At 42.6% G+C, this 23,540-nt stretch overlaps 1 protein-coding gene across 7 annotated transcripts in view; it reads left to right on the top strand.

The window, feature by feature from the left end:
• Window positions 1-23,540, top strand: part of TRAPPC9 (trafficking protein particle complex subunit 9) — an 840,301-nt gene that overhangs the window by 116,414 nt on the left and 700,347 nt on the right. For all 7 annotated transcript variants that reach the window (XM_050940629.1, XM_050940628.1, XM_050940630.1 and 4 more), the window contains exon 13: window positions 15,071-15,197. In XM_050940629.1, coding sequence (XP_050796586.1) covers window positions 15,071-15,197 — 127 coding nt within the window. The remainder of the gene's footprint in view (window positions 1-15,070; window positions 15,198-23,540) is intronic.

Raw genomic sequence — 23,540 nt, 5'->3', positions numbered from 1 at the left:
ACACTATAGCAGACCTTAAGGTGGCCATCCTGCAGCAAAAAAACTTCAGGACCAGACTTCAAAGAGAAACTGCTGAGCTTCAGTTCATCTGCAAATTTGACACCATCAGCTCAGGATTGAACAAAGACTGTGAATGGCTTGCCAATTACAGAACCAGTTTCTCCTCTCTTGGTTTTCACACCTCAACTGCTAGAACAGGGCCTCATCCTCCCTGATTGAACTGACCTCGTTATCTCTAGCTTGCTTGCTAGCACACATATATACAACTGCCCCTGGATATTTCCATTACATGCATCTGAGGAAGTGGGTATTCACCCACGAAAGCTCATGCTCCAAAACGTCTGTTAGTCTATAAGGTGCCACAGGACTCTTTGCTGTTTAGATATTGTGGCTCAGGCTGGAGCTCATTCTTGAGCAGCACCCCTACCTAGCTTGAGAACCCGAGCTCCAGCCCGAGCTGCATGTCTACACCACTATTTTTAGTGGGCTACTGTGAGCCACACCACCACAATCCTGTGGACCAGGACTGGGTTACTTGCTCTCAGATGCAGAGTAGATATACCCTGGAGGAACTGAACAACACGATACCCAAAGGAGCTCTGAAAGTGTCTGTTAAAGTGGAGAATGAGAACCGCGAGCTATGTGAAAAGTTAATCTTTTCTTAGCTGAGAAAATTCACCAGGTACTGAAGACCCACAGGCTAGTATCAACTCAGTGGAGTTCATTCAGGTTTTCAGATAAGTCTGAATAATTTTTAAAATGTTTCAAAATTAGGGACTGTTAACTAGACTGGGGTAGTGCATGTCACATTTCAGCTAGAATGATTTTTTTTTTTTACAGTAGAATTACAAAATCCTTTTAAAGCTAAACATAGAAGTAATAAATGCTGAGAGATCTTTAACTTCCTACAGCATTAGCTGATTACATAATAACAGAAGTTGCACTGAGTAAAAATTATTAGTTTCAGTTTTATTTTACCAGACTACGCTATTTTAACAATTTGACTAGATTGGTCCCTCTAAATTTAAATTACACTTTAGGTCATGACAGACTTTTCCATTATTTGTCACTATGCAAATTTTATTTTTTTTATGTAGTCGTTTGGTTTTGAGGCTTGTCTTCATGCATAAGTGATTTATGTTTGGAAATTTACTATAATAGATAATCATTGCAAGCATGTTGTGACTGTTATAAACAGTGTATTCTAACTAGGCATAATTAATTTATGCTACTACAGTTTACTATTCATCAGAATTTCCGTGAAAACTTATTGCATATTGATTCAATCTAAAGTGAAATTTTAATTGAACTTAATTATAGTATTTTTTTTGTTCTAACTCTCTTGTGCTCCCCACAACATTGGCAAAGTTTTTAATGTTTTAAGTAGTCTGTTACATTTATGCTTATATGGATTTGATTTATATATTTAGTAGGCATTCAATTTTTAGAATATATCTAAACATTGTTTTTCAGTTTTCATATTTTATATATGTATATATGTGTATGTACGTAACTGGCTATTTTTTGTTTTGTTTTATAGTTTTGTTACTATCGTTAGAATATAGTTATATTTATATAACTGTAAAACAAAACTCAGTTACTAGTATAGGAAAGAGTGGTTCTCAGTTGAGATTCATAACAAATTCATAAATAGTACAGTATACTCCCATTTATCTGAAACTCTATTTGAACATTCACATTAGCTGCAGGGGGCATGTATCTCATGCTGGAAGACAAAGGGATTTGGATAATGCAGAGATTGAGATGATAAAGCAGAGATCCCTGACCAGGACTGTGAGGTGTGAGGATGACGAACCCCCAGCTATAGGAGAGGTCTCCTGCTGCTGAATGGCTCCTTTGGCAGCGCAGGGAGTCCTCTGCAGCTCTGCCATCATGGGAATGAGTGAACAGGGCCATGGCAGCGGAGCTACAGAGGGCTGCCTGTGCTAGCAGGGATTGGGTTTCAGCAGCCCTGTGTCAGTGGAAAGAACCCTCTGCAGCTCCGGTCATGGAAGCAACTGAGTGGGGCGGAGCAGAGATCCAGACCAAGACTTCGAGGAAGAGCCTCGGCAACAGGGGAGGCCACCTCACTGATGAATAGGTCCTTCCCTCTCTATTATCTGAACTCCTAGTAATGTGAATAAAATCTGTCCCCTATCTTGTTCGGATAATCAGTTATATACTGTATTTGTTAATTTTTTTAATTGAATGTGAAATATATTTGACAACAAATGAGTGCACAGGTACAACTGATGTAGTTTTAACTTTGGCAGGACTGTTGCACATTTAGGAATGTTATCTTAAACTTACCTCATTTGAGGTCATGTCGACGCTACAAATTGTGGTCAACAGAAGTTAATTTGATGTACAGCTGCCCAAACTTGTATATTGCTCAGAGGCATGTGTGCTTGGCTGCTTTTGTTGTTGCTGCATCCACTCACCAGGAATGCTTGCGTTGCTGCAAAGCATGGTGCACCACGGGTAGGTGTCTGTGTCCAACGCATCCTACCCTTTACCCTGCCATGCATCACTGTCCAGTGACTGTTCAGTGCCTTTTGGGAAACTTTATGCAATGTTTCATGGGATAAAAATGATTCTGACAGGGATCTCTGGGAGCTAGGGTCAAGTCCGCAGCTTGAAACTTTCTCAGAAGCCATGTATATCACATAATTGTTGTGCCTTTCTAGAAATTTCTCAAACCCATATGACACTTGTTGGTGTCTGGCATCTCTAACAGAAGCATGGAACTGTCAGAGTTCTTCACTGTTCCTATGGGAATGTTGCAAATACACAATGCACGCTTCACCTTCAGGAACTTCCGCAACAGTGGAGGTCATGAGTATTTCTTTGAGGACAGTTTGTTGAGGGACATACGAAAAAACAATTCTAGGTTGTTCATGGTGTACGTGGAGCTGCTGCAGCTGGTGGAGGGCTGCTCCTCAGCCCGAGAAACAAGCACTGACTGGTGGGATCACATTAATGCAGGTTTGGGGTGATGAGCTGTAGCTGCAGATCCTTTACATACAAAAGGCCACATTTATTGGATCTGACTAGACTCTGGCAGAGTCTCAAATGGGTCCTGGCTTGCGGTATGGCTGGAGTCCCGTGCCCTGTCTTCTTGCTGCTCCTCCTCACTTTCACAGTGGGAGTCTCTGCCAAGTATGGCATGCTGTTTATTGTAAAAGTGGTAGGTCTGCAGGGCAGCACCAGATCTGTGATGGGCCTTGTGGTTCCCTGGTGAATTTCACTTTCACACAGCACTCCTGCTGATCCCTGTCCTACCCTTTACCCTGCGTCTCTTGCACAATATTCTTGTAGTGGTCTGTGTTTCTACAACTGGTCTATATCTGTGCTTGTGGAGCGTCGTCTTTGCACAGGCTTAGGAGACCCAGTACTACTTACCTACTGCAGGTGGGAGTGCATCTAGTAGATGGAGCCAGTGCATTCGGTTGGACAGTTGCACACAACTACAGTGCTGCTAGGTGTGCTTGCCAAGGTGTGCAATTAAGAAAGGGGTATTTCAAAAACACGTGAGGTAGTAGTACAAAATTCTGACCAGAGCGGTCACTGTCTCAGGGAATGGGGCATGGTGGGACAATTGCTAGAGGACTGTTAGGATCCCCATAACTCATGCGGTGTCTACACTCGAACTGTGTTGACCTTAGTAGGTTGACTATGACACTAAACTGTTCTGGGAGGTGGGTTTTTTTGTCACTATAATGGTATGCTTGTGTCACCTGGAGACAAATTTGCATGTAAACACATGCTCACACTGGTTCATCCTAACTTTATAGTGTAGCCCAGACCCCAAGTTAGTAATGACAGTTTTTTATCTACCGTGATATCAAGCATTCTCCAGGGGTTTTATCTGGCAGGAAGATATGAATGATTATATATTACAATTGATAACATGGACATCCTCCAGTTAACTAAGAAACGCCTTCCTTTCAGCTTCAGTGCAGCAGAAAATGTCTCAATATTTTTTTCTGTAAAACAAGATAATTTCTTGCAAGGTGTAAAACTTCAGTCTGGGTCTGAGAGACCCAAGGACCCCTTGATGCCAGCTGGCAGAAAGCATAGGAGATGCATGAGGTTGTATGGGGATCCCCTCAATTTGGTATCTGCATAATAGTTCACCAAAGGGTGACGTGAAGTCTCTGCCCAAAGCCAGTGCTCTACGTGTTGTCGTAATCATTATGAAATATGTGTGCATAATATTTAAGGAGTTTTATATCTATATGAAAAATTTATGCTCTTAAGGTATTGGAGTTAAGGCAGGTCACAGGAGGTGACATATCTCAAATTTTTATAGGCAGACAATAACTGTCACTTCTCTCCCTGGATGGTGGTTTGTCTCTTGCATGCCTCATGCTACATGCCTATTTGCATATTAAGCCAGCTGCAAAATGACAGATTGTGAAATCTGCAGGATGAAACAAACAGCAGCGGAGTGTCCTGTTTATGAATAAAGACAAAGGATTGCTTTGCTATAGCTTGGAGTGCAGAAAGAGGCACTGAATCCTTCGCCTATCGGAGTCAAACTGGCAGTGTGCATGTCTCATGGAAAAAAGGATTATAGCCTGCCTGACTGTAAAGCACTGCAAGGATTTTGGGAGCGCAATATCCTACTAAATATGAGAGTACCTTTTTAAGTAAGCCTAGACTGTAGGATGCTTGTTGTTCTTTTATATGTAACCACGTGTTTCCAATATTTTTACATGCTACTACTTGCATCTCTATGCTTTGTTAAATAGACTTCCGTTTGAGTTCACTATAAATAAATCGGTGAAACTGGTAAGCTGGATGTACTGCTTCTTTGGAAGCAATGGATTTGTGAATACTGTGAATGTCCAGTGGATCAGGGGTTGGACACTTCAAGGAATTGCTCGGAGGGCTTGAGAGTTGGAGTGTAGTGTCACTTGACTTATAGAGACTTGTAGAGTCAGTGGTGCCTCAGAGGGGAGTGCCTGTGTCTGTGACTGGTGGAGCTGGGAAGCTGACCCACATTTAATCATGGACAAGGCTTCATGCTAAGCACAGCTGATGGCAAAGTGCTTCATATCTCTGGGTATCCCTAGGAAGCATCACAGAGTGGTTGAAGGTAGTCGAAGCTGCTGTGCTATTCAGAACAGTTCACTTGTTCAAAATTTCATGATCAGTATTGGCAGAGGAGCTCTTTGATTGCCTCATAGTATGGTATAGGATCATACATTATATTTTATACTTGTTTGCATATTATACCAATTAAAAACCTACTTAAGTAATAAATATTAAAAATCTCCCTAGGAGATATTTATGTAAGTCTGTGTAATCTGCATCAGTAGCTTCACATACAGATACATAAATAGTTGATACCATGGACCAGATTCAGCAAATCCTAATCTCAGTATGAGTAGTGTGTGTGGAAGACTTGCAGGAGTGGCGTCTAATGCTGAACTCCCTTTCCCTTTCTGTTTTCTTAGTAAGGTAACAGAAATTCAATTTTTTTAACTTTAGTGTGTCTCGTATGGCTCATCATTTATCTCATGCAGTAGGTATGCATGCATGCCACCCCAAAGTACTAAATTATACTAATTGACAAACAGAAGGTAAGGTCACTCCCCCTAAGCATTTATTATGTATGAATTATCAGGATACATTAGAGTTGGCATTGAATCCTCATAAAGGGAGTAAAATAAAAACTAGATCTTAAAATAAGATAGAAGTTAATTAAATATTCTTGCAGAGCCCTTAGTGAGGTGAGAGGTGAAGGACTAGCAACTAGAAAGAAAATATGGCCAAATGTCTCATGATATGGGGATAGATACTGTTGAGCTGAAGTTAATGTGGTTACATTTTGCACCAAAAAGTGGCTTATGGAATGCCCGATACACAGTGTAAGGATAGGAACATGGGAATGTCCATGCTGGATTAGACCTGATAATGGCCTGTGCCAGATGCTTCAGAGGAAAGTGTAAGAACCTTGCAATTAGCAGAAGTAGATTAATCTCCTCCCTACTTTAGGACTCACCCTGATCTCTACTGGTTACTTTGGTTTAAGCCCTGAATCACAAGATTTAATATTCAGTACACAAAGTTTATTATAATGATAGCAACTTCAGGTATTCTTGGAATCCATGTCCAATCTCTTTTTGAACCTTTTAGTTCTTGGTCTCAATGACTTTTTGTGCCAGTGAGTACCACACTTTATATGTGTGAAAAATATTTCCTTTGGTCAATTTTGAATTTCCCATCTTCTAACTTCATTGAATGTCCCCTGAGTCTTACATTAGGAGACAGGGAAGTTCTCTTCTCCTTATCTGCCTTGTCTAGACTGTTCATTATTTTATCTACTTTTATAAAATCTCATATTCATCTCCTCTCTAAAGTAAAGAGTCTGTTGCACTGAATAGCTTTTCTCTTCATTCATTAAGAATGGTTAGTGCTCTCCACTTATGGAATTCAGAGGTGAGCCAGGGTTATTGCTGAAGACTCCAGGTTTAAGCTCTGCCTTTCAGCTCAGGCCACCATGAAATTTTCTGTGCTTGGCTGTAGAACAAGTTGGTGGTACAGTTTTTCTCAATCAGTTGGTTTTGACTCCTTTATTTCCATGCAGTTGCAACTTAGTCTTCTTCCTTCTCCTTCTGTGGGTTGGATGACTATCAGCATGGTGGTTTCAACCATCTGGATCAGCTGCTGCAGCACCTCCCTGCTAGAGTAGTCTGTCCCCAGTAAGTCATGGCAGAGCTGTCACACAAACACCTGGCTAAATCTAAGAGGTGTCCTGTACTGGAGGCATTACATTTACAGGCTTCCTTTTCCCAGCCAGCCATAACACTGCCATGTTATGGGTCTCAGAGTTTGACTGGCAACTGGCATATCGGGTCCGCACTTGGCCTCAAATATTTATGACTCAGGTGCAGAAAAGCTTGGTCAGGAGCTTCTGAACTTTTTGGGGAGAGAGTCTAAGGATGAAGAGGAATTTGTCTGGTTAGCTCTCAGGTTAGTCCTGCAACAGACCCGTTCTGGAGGAGAAGAATCCCCTGGAAAAAATCTGAAGTCCTCCTCAGATACTGAAGTGTGTCTCCTCGTCTCCAGGGGCAAAGAAGCAGGGCTCCTGTATAGCTCCTCTTCCTCCCACTGTGAATCAGGAGATTCTCATAATACTCTCAGATAAGTCCTGCAAACCCCAGAGACTCCAGGTCCCCAAAAGTCAAGAGCAACTTCCCCCTTCACAAAGTGGTGATTAAGAATTGGTAATGAGCAAGTGGTTTGCAAATCAGGGATTAAACCCCTTCTCCTTTGTCTTCTCCCCCCAAGGGAATATTTGCTAGAGTTTGTCTCCTACACAGAGGCTTCTGCAGTGCTCAGTATCATCTGTGCTACTTCTCCCCTACCCTGCAGCATATCTGGGCATGCAGAGAAGCATGTCCGTTCTGTGCAGACCTGCCTCAGGTGCAATTCCTATTAACTGCAGACTTTCTAGGTTTCAGCTCAAGGACCTTCCAGGGAAAGGGGTTCAGATTTGAGGCCACAGCAGTATGGGAATTGGGCCTTCTAATGATCAGTTTTTCCCCTGCTCTGCCAGAGAAAGGGAACACTCCAAAAGGTGGGACATGGTCGGGGTCTCTCTCTCCATCTCTCCCATGCTTCACAGGCTGGCTCCACTTTAAAGCCTTAACACATCAGGCCATCTGTGACCAGAACAGGAGTATATGAGCAGCACCATCATGGGATTGCAGATCATGAAAATGATCCTGATTTACTGAGTAAAGCCCTGAGTGGTACTAGCTTGCTGCTATAGTACTTGTGTGCTAGCCAATTCAGGGGAGCAAGCAGGCAGTCTTTCAGTCTCCAGGGGTATCTAGCTAGCTACTACCACTATCTGTGTGTGTGTGTGTGTGTGTGTGTGTGCCTGCCTGTACCCTATCCGATGTGTACCCTATCCATGCCAGGATGAAGTGTACTATCTCCCCCAGTACAACGGCTAGAGGAGGAAGTACTACACATGCATACTCCAGCATAGCCCTGGGGAAGAAAAAAACAAACAAACCCGGCAGGACTTTTTTCCAGGAGAAGATGTAAGTGACTTGCAAGGAATTCATTAATATTAATAATGAGTTAATAATCTTCCTTTTGAAGCATTATTAGGTTCTTGGTTTCCTGTTGATTCCTTTTTTTTGAGAGCATCTCAAGAGCCATATGGGGTCATCTGTTTTAAACCAAATGTTAAACTGAAAGGTTTATGTAAAAATAAAGATTTTTTAAATTTTGGGAGCCCAAGGTTGCTACAAGCAATAGCTCCACCAATGAGAGGCATATCATACATTCATAAATGGGATGCTTTTCAAAGACCCCATAAACCATAAGAAGGATGGCACATGGCACTACAATTTCAAAGCCTGAGCTATAGCCATTCAGACCAGAGGTTTTTTATAGTTAGTAAGGAAGGCCTACTTCGTGGCAAATGAGTGATTTGTCATCTAGAAGTATGGTCCTTCTTTGGAGAGACACAGCTCAGGTTCTGTCTTGATGAGGAATGGATTCTAGCTTAGTGGCTAGAAGTAAGCCATGTTATACTCGTTAACGGCCATTGTTCATCTTAAAGATATCTCATGCATCCAAACTTACTGCTGAGGTGCTATTGTGGAAGAATTGGAGACATTAGTAGCTGAGAGGCCTCAACCCTCATTATCAAAGCTAGCATAGCAAGTTGTTTGCCACAAACACCAAGGATATTCAAGAAGAGATGATTACCTAGGCAGAGGACAAAATCTGGAGCAGAAACTTCCAAGGAAACTTAAATAAATTTTAGGGCTGTCAAGCAATTAAAAAAATTTAATCGTGCAATTAAACAATAAGAATACCATTTATTTAAATATTTTTGGATATTTTCTACTTTTTCAAGTATACTGATTTCATTTACAACACTGGATACGAAGTGTACAGTGCACGTTTTATTTTTGATTACAAGTGTTTGCACTGGAAAAAGACAAAAGAAATAGTATTTTTCAATTCACCTAATACAAGTACTGTAATCATGAAAGTTGAACTTACAAATATAGAATTATGTACAAGAATACTACATTAAAAAATAAAACAATGTACAATTTTAGAGCTTGCAAGTCTACTCAGTCCTACTTCTTGTTCAGCCAATCGCTCAGAGGAACAAGTTTGTTTACATTTGCAGGAAAGAGTGCTTCTTGATTCATGTTGGGCACCTGAAAGTGAGAACGGGTTTTCTCATGACACTGTTGTAGCCGGCGTTGCAAGGTATTTACGTGCCAGATGTGCATGCTTCAACCACCATTCCAGGGAACATGTGTCCATGTTGATGACGGGTTCTGCTCGAAAACCATCCAAAGCAGTGCAAACCGACACACGTTCATTTTCAGATGCCGCCAGCAGAAGGTTGATTTTCTTTTTTGGTGGTGTGGGTTCTGTAGTTTCCATATCAGTGTTGCTTTTTTAAGACTTCTGAAAGCATGCTCCCTACTTCATCCCTCTCAGATTTTGGAAGGCACTTCAGATTCTTAAATCTTGGGTCGAATGCTGTATTTATCTTTAGAAATCTCACATTGGTGCCTTCTTTGCGTTTTGTGAAATCTGCAGTGAAAGTGCTCTTAAAATGAGCAACATGTGCTGGGTCATCATCCGAGGCTGCTATAACATGAAATATATGGCAGAATGTGGGTAAAACAAAGCAGGGGACATACAATTCTCCCCCAAGGAGTTCAGTCATAAATTAACGCATTATTTTTTTAATGAGCATCAGCATGGAAACGTCCTCTGGAACGGTGGCCGAAGCATGAAGGGGCATATGAATGTTTAGCATATCTAGCATGTAAATACCTTGCAGTGCTGATTCAAAAGTGCCATGCAAATACCTGTTCTCACTTTCTGGCGACATTGCAAATAAGAAGAGGGCAGCATTATCTCCTCCTGTAAACGTAAATAAACTTGTTTGTCTTAGTCCAACTTCTTGTTCAGCCAATTGCTGAGTGGACTTGTAGCCTCTGAAGTTTTACATTGTTTTGTTTTTGAGTGCAGTTATGTAACCAAAAAAAATCTTCTTTTGTAAGTTGCACTTTCAGGACAAAAAGATTTCACTACAGTACTTGTATGAGGTGAATTGAAAACTGTTTCTTCTGTTTATCATTTTTACAGTGCAAATATTTGTAATAAAAATATACTTTGATTTCAGTTACAGCACAGAATACAAGATATATATGAAAATGTAGAAACACCGAAAATATTTCAAATGATAGTCTCTTGTTTAACAGTGTGATTAAAACTGCGATTAATCGTGATTAATTTTTTTGAGTTAATCATGTGAGAACTGGGATTGATCAACAGCCCTAATACATTTTACTCTAACAAAATCCTGAGCATTACATGGACAAAGAGTATTTGCATATGAGAGAGCTCACAATTCCTGTACAAGACTTTTCCTTCTGATCAGCCTTTTGTAACCAGTGTCTTAAGTGGCTGGTAATAGTCACTGAAAGTCACAGGTCACATCTTTTATGCAGCTGTGCTCATCCATAGATAAAGTGTCAATCAGTACCGTGTCCAGAGAAACAGACCCACTCGTAACTGGACGGCTGCTGGAAAGAATTCATAGACACAAGCTCTTCAAATGAAGAGCCTTTGATCCCAATGCAGATAATTGCTCACCAGAGGTCAAAACAGATATGGCTATGGCTATATTTTTACAATAATGGTTAATATTTGCAAAGATCTAAAACTTAATTGTGTCAATCATTTCTTGAGGTTTCATCAGTAGACACTTATCCCCAGTGTCTGGGATTGCTGGTGCCATGCATCAGCTTCATCTCCTGAATGGGTTTCTCAAAATACACCTGCTGAAATTCCTTCGGAGGACATAGAATTGTGCGTTTTGATGTAATGTAAAATTAGGTGGTATTCTCAGATCACATCCGAATGCCTCTTTTTGGGCAGGTAAGTACAAACAACATGCCGAAAACCAGCTGTAGATCCTTGCATACTCAAGTGCCAAATGTAATGTCAATGACAAATTAGAGAAATCTCTGGCTTGCTTTCTAATTGCAAGTTTTGGAATTAGTTCCCATACCAATATAAGAACCACACTGCTTTTTCTCATGAATTAACCTAAGACAATATGTCTCAGTCTCCATTTAGAGAAAAAATTCAATTTATATTCTGGTCATTTAACAGACTACCAGGTTGGGTTGAATTCTGAGAAGCTGCTAACGGAAGGAACGTTACCAGGTAAGAAGTTTCTCATTCTGTTGCACAGCTTCTCTTCTCATTCAGTACTAATGGGAATGAGCAGTGAATCGAGTATGTGTAGGAGAGGGAGGGATGAGCAGAGTTTATTATAGTAGAAACGTAGGCAGGAATGGAAGTTCCCCCACATAAAGCAAGAGCTTTATAAAATAAATAGTAACAGGGAACCTACCATCCAGTAACATCTTCCTAACAAAGTATGCCATTGCAGTTTCCCAGATACTACTATCATGCCAATTAGCGCAGGATTTTCATTTCTTGCCTACAACAACTTTGAGGGCTTAAGGTCTTCGTGTTGTTGATAAAATAATGTAGATATATCAAATGTATGTACTCCATTTGCCTGGAATCTTTTTTTGAAGCTGTAGAATCATCTTTTTATATCCACTAGCCCTTTCTGTTCAAGTTAAGTTCCTTTTTCTACAATCTGTGGGAAATAGTTCTACCATGGTTTTGTTCGAAGCTTTTTGTGGCATAAATAGGCATTTCTAGAGCTCCAGAGAAAGATTCCAGGCAAATGGAGTACATACATTTGATATATCTATGGTGTATATATGTTAGGTTCCCTGTTACTATTTATTTTATAAAGCTCTCTTGCTTTATGTGGGGGAACTTCTACTATAATAAACTCTGCTCATCCCTCCCTCTCTCACACATACTCGATTCACTGCTCATTCCCATTAGTACTGAATGAGAAGAGAAGCTGTGCAACAGAATGAGAAACTTCTTACCTGGTAACGTTCCTTCCGTTAGCAAATTCTCAGAACTCAACCCAACCTGGTAGTCTGTTAAATGACCAGAATATAAATTGAATTTGTTCACTAAATGGAGACTGAGACATATTGTCTTAGGTTAATTTAATACATCACATCAAGTACTCTTAATGCGTAATAATTGGTTGCTGGAGTGTTTCTACAGCTGTGGAAGAACTCTTCTGGTGACCTGAGCTGGAGGACAGAGCTTAACCCTGTAGCCTCCAGCAACATTGGACTGCCTCCAAATTCCATGGGTCAGCTCTCTCACTTTAAAATGAAATCACCAAAAAGCTTGGTAGAAAGTTATAAATTAATGGAAAGAGTTAGATAACTAAAGGAAACAGCTTCTGTGCTTATAATAGAGATAATTACAGTGTAAGTATGCAATAGAAGTAACTCTAAGTGTTTTTTGTATGTTGTTACCTCTAAGACTTCTGTTGCCCCTCTGGAGGAGAGCAGAAAGGAGAAAGTCAGCTTTAAAACAGCCCTCTCGTCATAGACTTTAAGGTTAGAAGGGACCATTATGATTATCTAGTCTGACCTCCCTCATTCCAGTTCCTTCTAAAAACCCATATTTTCTATTTCCTGGGAATTAGTTGATTTTATACAAAGACTGTTTTTTTTTAAAGAGTTTTCTTTAATGGAGTCATCAATAATGGATGCATCATAAACTGAATAACAGTGATCTTATTACTGGAACCATCTAAAATTAGACTTGTATCAGTTTAGGACCGGGATTATATATTTTGTCCTTCTTAAAAAATATTTAATACACTCTGTTACTTACACATAGTAGCTGAGAATGAAGTGAGGAAGAGCCTACAGTGAGATGAAAAATATAAAACATTACTTTTAAGTACTTACATACTATTCTATTAGATATATTTATGTAACTCTAATGTTTGCAGCTAGAAATTGTATTGAAAAGTGAGAATTGTAAAATGTAGGTATTCTGACCTGGACAATGGAAAATGTGACACCTTCCGGAGCTAATGTGTCATAAGATATTCTTCTTACCTGTAACTTTAATTTATGTATTATATCTGAGTTAAAACTCATATCAAATTAGAAGAAAAAGTGGTAAGCTGCAACTTTCATGCAGTATTGTCTATCTTAAGTACTTGTATGACCCCCCTCATTGAAGTATCTGAGTGCCTCATAATCTTTAATGTATTTATTCTTGGAATTCTTGCTAAACCCTGATAGGGAGGCAAGTACTGTTATCCCCATTTTACAGATGGGGAACAGAAGCACAGAGAAGCTGAATGATTTGCTCAAGTTCACAGGAAGTTTGTTGGCAGAGCACCGCACTGCTTATGAGCCACTAACTTCAAGTCAAGTCCCCAGCTAGGATTCAATGCAATGATGTAGAGGTTTTCCTTCAGAGGATAACTTTAACAGGAGTAACACTATCCCTGACGAAAGTACGTGACATTCCCTCTGCACATAGCCTACAAAGAAGTGATTCCTAAATTGAAAAATTTAAAATCTTTTAATCCTAATGACCTCAGACCCTCATCAGAAGAGAGGAGTGTAGAGGACCTCAAATACTGGAGGATTGAGAAATAAACCAGATTATATGGTAAAGAACTGCCTATTCAGAAACCTTAGAGGGTGGACAGAAGTGTTTCCATGAGTTATAATGACTAGTTTTAAGTTTTCCTGTTTTATTTCTTTCTTGATGTTGTAACAAAGGTTCTCTCTGTAAGTGGATCTTCAGGGGACCATAGCTCTGAAGAATGGGACTCACGTGGACAGGAAAACTTGCATACCTGGTTTCAGTCACCATTAGCAGGTGGCGAAGCCAGGTGGCACTGTTTTCTACTTCTGAGTGCTCAGTTTTTTAGGAACTGGAGGAGAGTTTTGGAAGTGCTTGTATTTTTTTTTTTATTATTTTTGGGTAACTGACTCTGAGCGTTGAAGATAATCTATTAAAAAAAGACTAATTATAGTCAATGCAATGAATTTGTGAGGTCCGAGGTAAAGCAAATGGAAGTATTCTGTTGTACCGATAATGCAGCTGTGCCCCAGACTTCACATTCAAACTGTTCAGACTTTGAGAATAATGGAACAAAGAATTTTCAAAACACACAGTTTATAGAAAAAGAGCAGTGGAGGTTGCTGTGAATGTACTGAAAGTTTGACAAGATTGGTATTTACATTAATTCCTGTTCCCTGTCTAACTTTTTATATTAAATTCAGTTTCTTACCTTTCTACTGGCCCTGTGGAACTGATTTCAATGCTACCGAGGTTTAGTTTAATTTTATTTATTGTATAATTAATGATGTTAGGATGCCTAGTGCCTTGAATAGGCATTATTATTTTAAATGTAAATAAATGAAATAGTTTAGTCATTTATAGATGTACCTGTATTCCACAAAAATGTGGAGCTATCACTTCTAATATGTTAAAATATTTACATAACATTAGATCCTTAAACTGAGATATTAAAAAAAAGTAATTTGATAGGGAAAGTAATGCCACATTATTGAAAACTATCTAACTAGACACTTTAAATTTTCGTCCTCCTTTTGGAGTCATTACACATTGTGCCCCATCTTTGTGCTTCAGGAAGCTGAAGGTTTGCTTAGCATACACTGAATGTCTGTGTTCTTTTAACCCCCTGTGAATACGTTTTCTCTGCCCAGTGATTTAATTGAGGTTAGACGTGGCCTGGTGTTGACAGCTTGATTTTTCTGTTCATACTGAAGTATAGATTTAATAATAAGGTCAGAGTTCCAATTCAGTCTAAGTGTAAAACATTGAAAACTGCATTATAGAGCCATTTTATTCTTTACACCCTGGCACGTATTTTACTTTTAATCCATAAAGTATACCAAATCAGAAAGTAATGGGTACCTAAACAGTACTAAAAATAAAGTGCATATCTTGATGTGATTTTAGATGAAATACTCAGCTCACTGATTATTAAAAAGTATTATAATTATTTGCAATTTTAAAATGTCTTCAGCAATCTAAGGAATTTGGTATAGTAATTTTTAAAGATTACAATAATGTAGTACTTTTAATATAAACTGAAGAAATATGTGACTTTTTTTCCAAGGGTCTCCTGACAGCCGGAGTAGAATTTGAATCTCTCCCTGCAGCTCTTTCTCTACCTGCTGAATCTGGCCTCTACCCAGTGACCCTTGTTGGTGTTCCTCAGACTACTGGGCAGATCACTATCAGTGGTAAGGATTATATCTTTTACTGTTTTCATCAGGAAAATAGGCACAAGTATCTTAAGGCATTGTGGATTTTTTTGATGTAGTAGTTAAATGAATATTTATATTTCCACAAAGTCAGTATTTAAGAAGAACTTACAAAATAATCATTCATCAAGAAGGTAGTTCTACACAGAATGAGAAAATAACCCATGCTTTTCAGAAATATGTGCCTTTTGTTTAGATGTGTGTGTGCATTGCTGTTACTAAGTTAAAATGCTAAATCTGAAGGGAAGGAAGAAAGCTACGTAACTGAATAGTCTAATGTATTAGCAAACTAAGTCAAATTGCTATTGAAAAAATACTTTTAAAATGCTTCATGAGTGTGCACAACAAGTCTTGCAGTTGACATTATTAATGAACGAGACAAATTGGGTGAGGTAACAGTTTTTATTGGACCACCTTCTGTTGATGAGAGAGACAAGCTTTTGAGCCACACAGAACTCTTCTTCTGGTCTGGAAAAGGTACTCCAAGACCACAGGAAGAGCTCTGTGTGGCTCGGAAAGCTTGTCTTTCGCATCAACAGAAAATGGTCCAATAAAAAGTGTTACCTCACCCACCTTGTCTCTCTAATATTCTTGAACGGACATGGCTACAACTGCACTGCATATTGTTAATGAAACACATTCATGGAAAATAACAAAGATTTTGCAAGTTGCTTATACATGAAAGATTTAGGTAGTAATGTACACAGTCTATTGTAATGCAGAGTTCATTCAATTAATTAACCCAAATAGGGCTGTGTCAATAGTGATAAATGGGAATCAAATAAAAAAATACATGTCCCTAAGTTAGGAGGGGTAAAGACTGACATTCCAACACTGAGTTCTAGAAAAAACATGCTTCTTGAAAAGTGAAGAGATTTGACAAGAATGAACCAATACCGATACAGATTGTTCAGGACATTTAGAAATTCCTAGACAGAAATCTTTAGATTTTATACTGTCATGGAAGAACAACCATACTAGTAAATAATAGAATTAAAGAAAAAAGTACTTACTCCGAAGAGGCGCTATCTTTTCACTTTGATTCCCTTTTCAATATCCAGTATAATTTCAGTTATCCAGATTCACTTTATCTGAAAAATCCTGGTTATCTGAATCCGTAGGATGACCCTCATTAGCCTTGTTAGTTAATAGCACTTCCATTTTTCTGAATGCTCAATTATCTTAAACTTTTGGATGTCTCCCAGACCACTGGGCTGTAATTTTTCTCTCCTTTTATTTTCTTTATTATTTTCTTGTCCTCATAATTCTTTCTTTGCAAGATACTTCATTTTTAAACAGGTGGAACTGGTACACTAGGGATAATCCTAGCGTGCAGTAGTTCTTCTAGTGCTTGCTCATATCGATTCTAATTAGGTGCGCGCGCGCTGCGTGCACGTTTGTTAGAAGATTTTTACCCTAGCAACACTTGGTGGGTTGGCTGGGTCGCTCCCTAGAGTGGCGCTGCCATGGCGCTGGATATATACCCCTGCCGACCCAACGGCCCTTCAGTTCTTTCTTACCACCTGTGTCGGTCGTTGGAACAGTGGAGCGCGGTTTAGCTGATCTCCACTTCCCTAGCTACTCGTACTTCTCTCATTATTCTTGTGTATATAGTTAAAATTTCTATAGGTGCAGTTAATTCCTATTGGTTTTTATGACATTGTCAGTGTATATAGTTAAGAGGGGTTCGGGGATTAGCCCCTTCCCTGCATCCGGTGCTGGGGCCCATGCCTGGTTCACCGGGTTTCAAACCGTGCTGAGTCTGTCACAAGCCGATGCCAACGGGAGATCTCCACGACTCCTGCCTTAAGTGCCTCGGGGAATCCCACCTCGCCGATAAGTGCTGGATCTGCAAGGCTGTCAAGCCGAGGACGAAAAAGGAACAGGACTTTCGTCTCAGAGAGCTCCTGATGGAGGCAGCTCTTATTCCTCCACCCTCGGCACCAAAGTCTGGACAATCCACTGGCAGAAGCGCTTCTTCGGCACCGGATCGCACCGGTACTGCTAAGACCTCTCAGCACCGACCATCGCCGGCACCAGTGTCTGCTCTGCACGGTTCTCTCTCCCCGCAGGTGAAGAGACATAAGACTCCCGCTGCTTCCGTGCCACCTGCACCGCAGCCAGAGCACCCGGCTAGATCAGACCGCCCGGCACCTACACCTGCCGCAGCACCGACAGTGTTGGCACCGTCGATTCCGGTCCCACAAGGGCCGTTGAGCCCGGTACCTGAAAGCTCCCCGTCGAGAGCCGTGGTTGAGCTTACTACTCCCTCCACGCCAGAGACATTTTCCATGGCGAGGGACATGGCTACAGTGATGACAGTCTGCCCCGGCACTGCCGGTGCAGGTCATACAATCTGTAGGCAAGCCGGCCTTGATGAGACTACCCTCTGTCAGCACCGCAGAGTGGCACCGTTCACGATAGCGATCCTGCTGGCATTCTTGGTCCCGTCACCGGTCCCAATGCCGATCACAGTCCCGGCACCGATCCCCTTCTTGGTACTGGTCACACTCGCAGCACCGATCAGCATTCCGTTTGCCGGCCCGGTACTCTCAGCACCGATCCAGCTCCCAGCACCGCTCCAGGCACCGTGACTCTCGTAGCCACTCCAGACGCCGAGCTTCGAGATCCCGGTCGACCTCCCGGCACTGCTCTGGTTGTAGGTCACAATCTCGTTCCCCATACCGGTATGGCTCCCGGTACCGATCCCCGGTGCTGCAAAGACCGAGATCAATCGTAGAAGGAGACTCTTCCCAGGGGATTTCAGCCCCTCTTTGGCCATCCCGACACGCATCAGTGTCCTCTCATGCAGACAGTTCCTATGCACAGGACAGTGACTCCGATGTGCCCGCCAGAATCTTCCAGGAGACCCAGGCCCAAGATCAAGGCCCGCATCAGTGGTCATTCTGGATGGACACCTTGGACGTACCACCAGGCCCAAGGGGTACCTCTAGTCCTATCTTGCTCTGCTCCATCGGAGCATCGGGTGCCGGAGGCGACTATCAGCCACCCCTGTCCTACCGGTACTGTCATAACTTTAGTCCCAGATTTGGACCTTAGCGTCCAAAATATGGGGATTAGCATGAAAACCTCCAAGCTTAGTTACCAGCTTGGAGTTGGTACTGCTGCCACCACCCAAAAAATTAGTGTTTTGGGGCACTCTGGTCCCCCTGAAAAACCTTCCCTGGGGACCCCAAGACCCAAATCCCTTGAGTCTCACAACAAAGGGAAATAATCCTTTTCCCCTTCCCCCCTCCAGGTGCTCCTGGAGAGATACACAGACACAAGCTCTGCGAATCCAAACAGAGTGACTCCCCCTCTCCGTTCCCAGTCCTGGAAACCAGAATCACCGAGTCAATCTCTTTTCCCCCAACCCACAGGGTACGCAAAGTCAGGCGAACAAATCCAACACACACAGATCTCCCTCTGACTCCTTCCTCCCACCAATTCCCTGGTGAGTACAGACTCAACTTCCCTGAAGTTTCCCAGTAAAGAAAACTTCAACAGGTCTTAAAAGAAAGCTTTATATAAGAAAGAAAGAAAAATACATACAAATAGTCTCTCTGCATTAAGGTGACAAATACAGGATCAGTTGCTTAAAAGAATATTGAATAAACAGCCTTATTCAAAAAGAATACAAATCAAAGCACTCCAGCACTATATTCATGTAAATACAAAAGAAACAAACTCTTTGGTACTCACAACTTGGAAACAGAAGATTAGAAAGCAGAAATACTTCTCCAAAGCTCAGAGAAAGCAGGCAGACAGACAAAAAACTCAGACACAAACTTCCCTCCACCCAGAGTTGAAAAAATCCGGTTTCCTGATTGGTCCTCTGGTCAGGTGCTTCAGGTGAAAGAGACATTAACCCTTAGCTATCTGTTTATGACAGGTACGGAGGAAGTGCCTGTTGAGCCACCAGACTCCCAGATTCCACTGGAGCCGGAGGTCATCCAAGAGCAAGAGTCCACACAGGACCTGCTTGTCCCTGGCCTCTCCTGTTCCTTCTCTCCTGACGAGGCGGTGGTGGGGACATCCTCCACGGGCCCTTCTCCAAGTGACCTGAGGGCCCGTCAGGACCTCCTGTGAGATGTGTGGCACTGAATATGAATCTCCAGGTAGAAGAGGTACCGGAGATAGAGGACCCTGTGGTGGATATTCTGTCGGCTGATTTCCCCCAGAAGAGTGGCCTTACCATTCATCCGGACGATCTAGGCCAATGCTGATACCATCTGGCAGTCTCCAGCTTCTATTCCACCCGCTGCCAGGGGAGTTGAGCGCAAGTACATGGTGCCCTCTAAGGGGTACGAGTACCTATACGTCCATCCTCCTCCCTGCTCCCTTGTCGTACAGTCTGTCAATGAGAGGGAACGCCATGGCCAGCAAGCTCCGGCTCCAAAATCGAAGGAGGCTAGGTGCATGGACTTACTGGGCTGTAAGGTATACTGTGCAGGGGCCCTCCAACTCTGGGTGGCAAACCAGCAAGCCCTGCTTAGCTGCTACAACTACAACACCTGGGTGGCGGTGGGCAAGTTCACGGAGTTAGTCCCTCACGACTCCCATCAAGAGTTGGCTGCCCTCTTGGAGGAGGGAAAGAAAGTGGCGAGGACTTCCCTCCAGGCCTCGCTGGATGCCGCAGACTTTGCAGCCAGGACTCTGGCCTCGGGAGTTGCCATGAGACGCATTTCATGGCTTCAAGTGTCAGGCCTCCTGCCAGAACTACAGAATACCCTACAGAACTTGCCCTTTGATGGTCGAGGCCAATTTTTTGAAAAGACTGATCCTAAGCTGCAAAGCCTGAAGGACAACAGGGTTATTATGCGCTCTCTTGGCATGCATGCACCGGTGACTCAACACTGGCCTTTCCACCCCCAGCCTCACCGCCCTTTCCCTCCGCCTAGACAGAGGCAGGACTTCGGCAGAAGGCATGGTCGAGCCTGTTGTAGACCGCAGTCAGGACCCCAAGGGGGCCATAACACTGCTCTACAGCCAAAATGCTTCTGAAATAAATGTAGTCCAACTTTACTAATTCTGGGTCACTGAGAATGAAAATGATGCTTAAAATTGTTGATTGGCTCTAGTTTTCAAGATATGCTATTGGGTCAGTATATGCGACCCTTAGGCAAAACAATGAATGACGCAATCTGAAGCTGGTATTGCATCATACATGATAAGAATTGCATCATGTTTCCTAGAAGTCATGGATGATGCAATCATAACGAAGTGTACATCACTCTGCTGAACAGATTGCAAAATCAAACTCTGACAAATAAGAGAGCACCACACTGTATGATTTCTAGAGCTGATATAGGGCAAAGAGACACATTTCTGTTTAGCCAAGTGAGCAGAGATGCCTCGTACTTGTGTGAACAGTGCAGATAACTTCTGCTATGTTTGTGGTGAAGTGACTTTTGCATCACAAAAGCTCAGTAGAGCCACTATGGTGAAGAAAGCCTATCACCTTTATTTTGACTGCAAAATTGGAGATCAGGACAAGAGGTGGGCCCCACGCATATGCTGCAACACTTGTGCAACAAATCTTCGCCAGTGGTTGAACAGGAAAAGGAAATCTATGCCTTTTGCAGTGCCAATGATTTGGAGAGAGCCTACAGATCATAGCAGCAATTGTTACTTCTGCATGGTGGCTCCAGTTGGGAAAGGTGTGTCAAAGAAGAAAAAGTGGACTGTGCATTATCCAAACATTCCATCAGCTATACACCCAGTACCACACGGAGAAGGACTGCCCGTTCCTGATGCACCAGAATCATTCTCACTTGAGTCAGATGAGGAAGAGGAAGAGGATGAAACTTCTGGTCCTGAACCATCAATGTCACAGGACCCACCTTTTCTCCCATCCTCCTCCTCTGAACCACACCTCATAACACAAGGTGAACTGAATGACCTTTTCAGGGATTTGGAACTACCCAAGAGTAAGGCAGAGCTGTTGGGCTCCAGACTACAGCAGTGGAATCTCCTGGCAGGCTATCAGGGCAAATGGAGCCCATCAGTGCTTGCAGACTATTGCTGGACAGTGACAAGAGATGGTCCATTTAATGAATACAAGAGACAAGCCAAGAAGTGCCGAGTAGACACTGAATAGGACTAAACTATATACACAATAGTTTTTTGCCTTTTGTTTCATAATAAATTACATTTGTATAACCCTTTTGCTGATTTTTAAAGTGTTACATAAACAGGACAGGTGAAATATTATCATGTAAAGCAACCATAAACACATGAAAAGACCTAGGTTTACGATTTATGATTAAAACTCTATCTACACAATCTACATAGACATAAAATGTAAAAACTTAAATATCTTAGAAACAGTAGCCAATCAGTTGTTTTAATTGTTATGTTTGAATTCAGCACATCAAAATACATAATAAATATCACATTTTATCTCTGAAGCAGATGACTTCTCAAAAATTGTAGACCAGTGTAATCAGGGCCCCTCCAAGCCACCTACTGGGCCAGAGCCAAACTTTTGAAGGTGCGCCCGAGGATGGCATACCAGTTACTTTCCAGGATCCTTTCCCTCCCTTTTACAACCGCCTCTCCTTTTTCCTCACTGCGTGGTCCCAGCTAACTTCGGATCGTTGGGTCCTACGCATGGTGGAACTTGGGTACCACCTCCAGTTTATTTTGCCCCCCCCTTTCCACCCCCCCATCCTCGTCCCTCTTCAGGGACTCCTCTCACGAGGAACTCCTCTTACAAGAGGTGCGGACGCTCCTTGCCATGGGAGCCATAGAAGAGGTGCCAAAGGATGAAAGGGGCAAGAGGTTCTACTCCCACTATTTCCTAATCCCCAAGGCGAAGGGAGGTCTCGGACCTATCCTAGACCTGCAAGAACTCAACAAGTTCATGATAAAGTTGAAGTTCTGCATGATATCCCTGGTGACCATCATCCCATCCTTGGATCCCGGAGACTGGTATGCCCCCCTCGATATGAAGGATGCACATTTTCACATCGCCATCTATCCTCCACACAGACGGTACCTCCGGTTTGTAGCCAACCGTCAACATTTCCAGTTTACGGTCCTTTTGTTCAGCCTCTCTACAGCCCCAAGAGTATTCACAAAGTGCATGGCTGTAGTCGCCGCCTCCATCCACCGCCGTCGGATACACGTTTTTCCGTATCTTGACGATTGGCTCATTCAAGGGACCTTGGAGGCACAAGTCACCCATTCTGTGGACATCGTCAAGGACCTATTCATGAGTCTAGGCATGATGATCAATACAGAGAAATCCACTCTGGTTCCCACACAGAGGATAGACTTCACTGGGGCCATCCTGGACTCCAATCTCGCCAGAGCCTGCTTACCACAGCCTCGGTTTCAGGCGATGGTAACAATTATCTGAGGCCTACAGAACTTCCCGACAACTTCGGTTTGCACTTGTCTTGGTCTTCTGGGTCACATGACTGCCTGCACGTTCGTGACCAAACATGCCAGGCTACACCTCCGTCCCCTCCAATCTTGGCTCACCTCGGTATACCACGCGGGAAGAGACACCATAGACATGATAGTCACGATTCCCCCGAGCATCCTAGGCTCCCTTGACTGCTGGTTGACTCCCTCCCTGGTGTGTGCATGGATGCCATTCCATCCACCTCAGCCTTCTATGTCCCTGACAACGGACGCGTCATCTCTCGACTGGGGTGCTCACCTCGGCCATCTTCGCACTCGAGGCCTTTGGTCATCTCAGGAGCTGGCCTTGCACATCAATGTCTGAGAGCTGAGAGCAGTCCACCTTGCAGGCCAGGCATTTCAACAGCATTTGCAAGGCTGTTGTGTCTCAGTGTTCACAGACAACACAGCGACCGTGAATTACATAAACAAACAGGGAGGGACACAGTCCTCCCCCCTTTGTCAGGAAGCCATCCAGTTTAGGACTTCTGTATAGCCCACTCGATAGACCTGGTAGCTTTTTTTCTCCCAGGGGTTCGGAACGCTCGGGCGGATAGACTCAGCAGATCCTTCCTGTCTCACGAGTGGTCGATTCGTCTGGACATTTATTCATTCTGTTTTCTGGAAATGGGGCTTTCCCCGTGTAGACCTCTTCATTTCCCGCACGAACAGGAAATGCCAGATGTTCTGCTCTTTCCAAGACCTCTCCCCGGGCTCGATCTCGGATGCTTTCCTGATGCCGTTGACGAGCCAACTGCTTTACACCTTTCCACTGTTCCCGCTTGTTCACAGGGTCCTGATAAAGCTCCGCAGGGACAGAGCTCACTTGATCATGATCGCTCCAGCGTAGCCCAGGCAGCACGGGTAACCATGCTGCTCGATCTGTCCATAGCCAACCCAATTACCCTGCCT

Source organism: Gopherus flavomarginatus, chromosome 2, assembly GCF_025201925.1.
Source record: "Gopherus flavomarginatus isolate rGopFla2 chromosome 2, rGopFla2.mat.asm, whole genome shotgun sequence".
Lineage (NCBI taxonomy): Eukaryota > Metazoa > Chordata > Testudines > Testudinidae > Gopherus > Gopherus flavomarginatus.
This window is presented reverse-complemented; position numbering and strand designations above follow the sequence as displayed.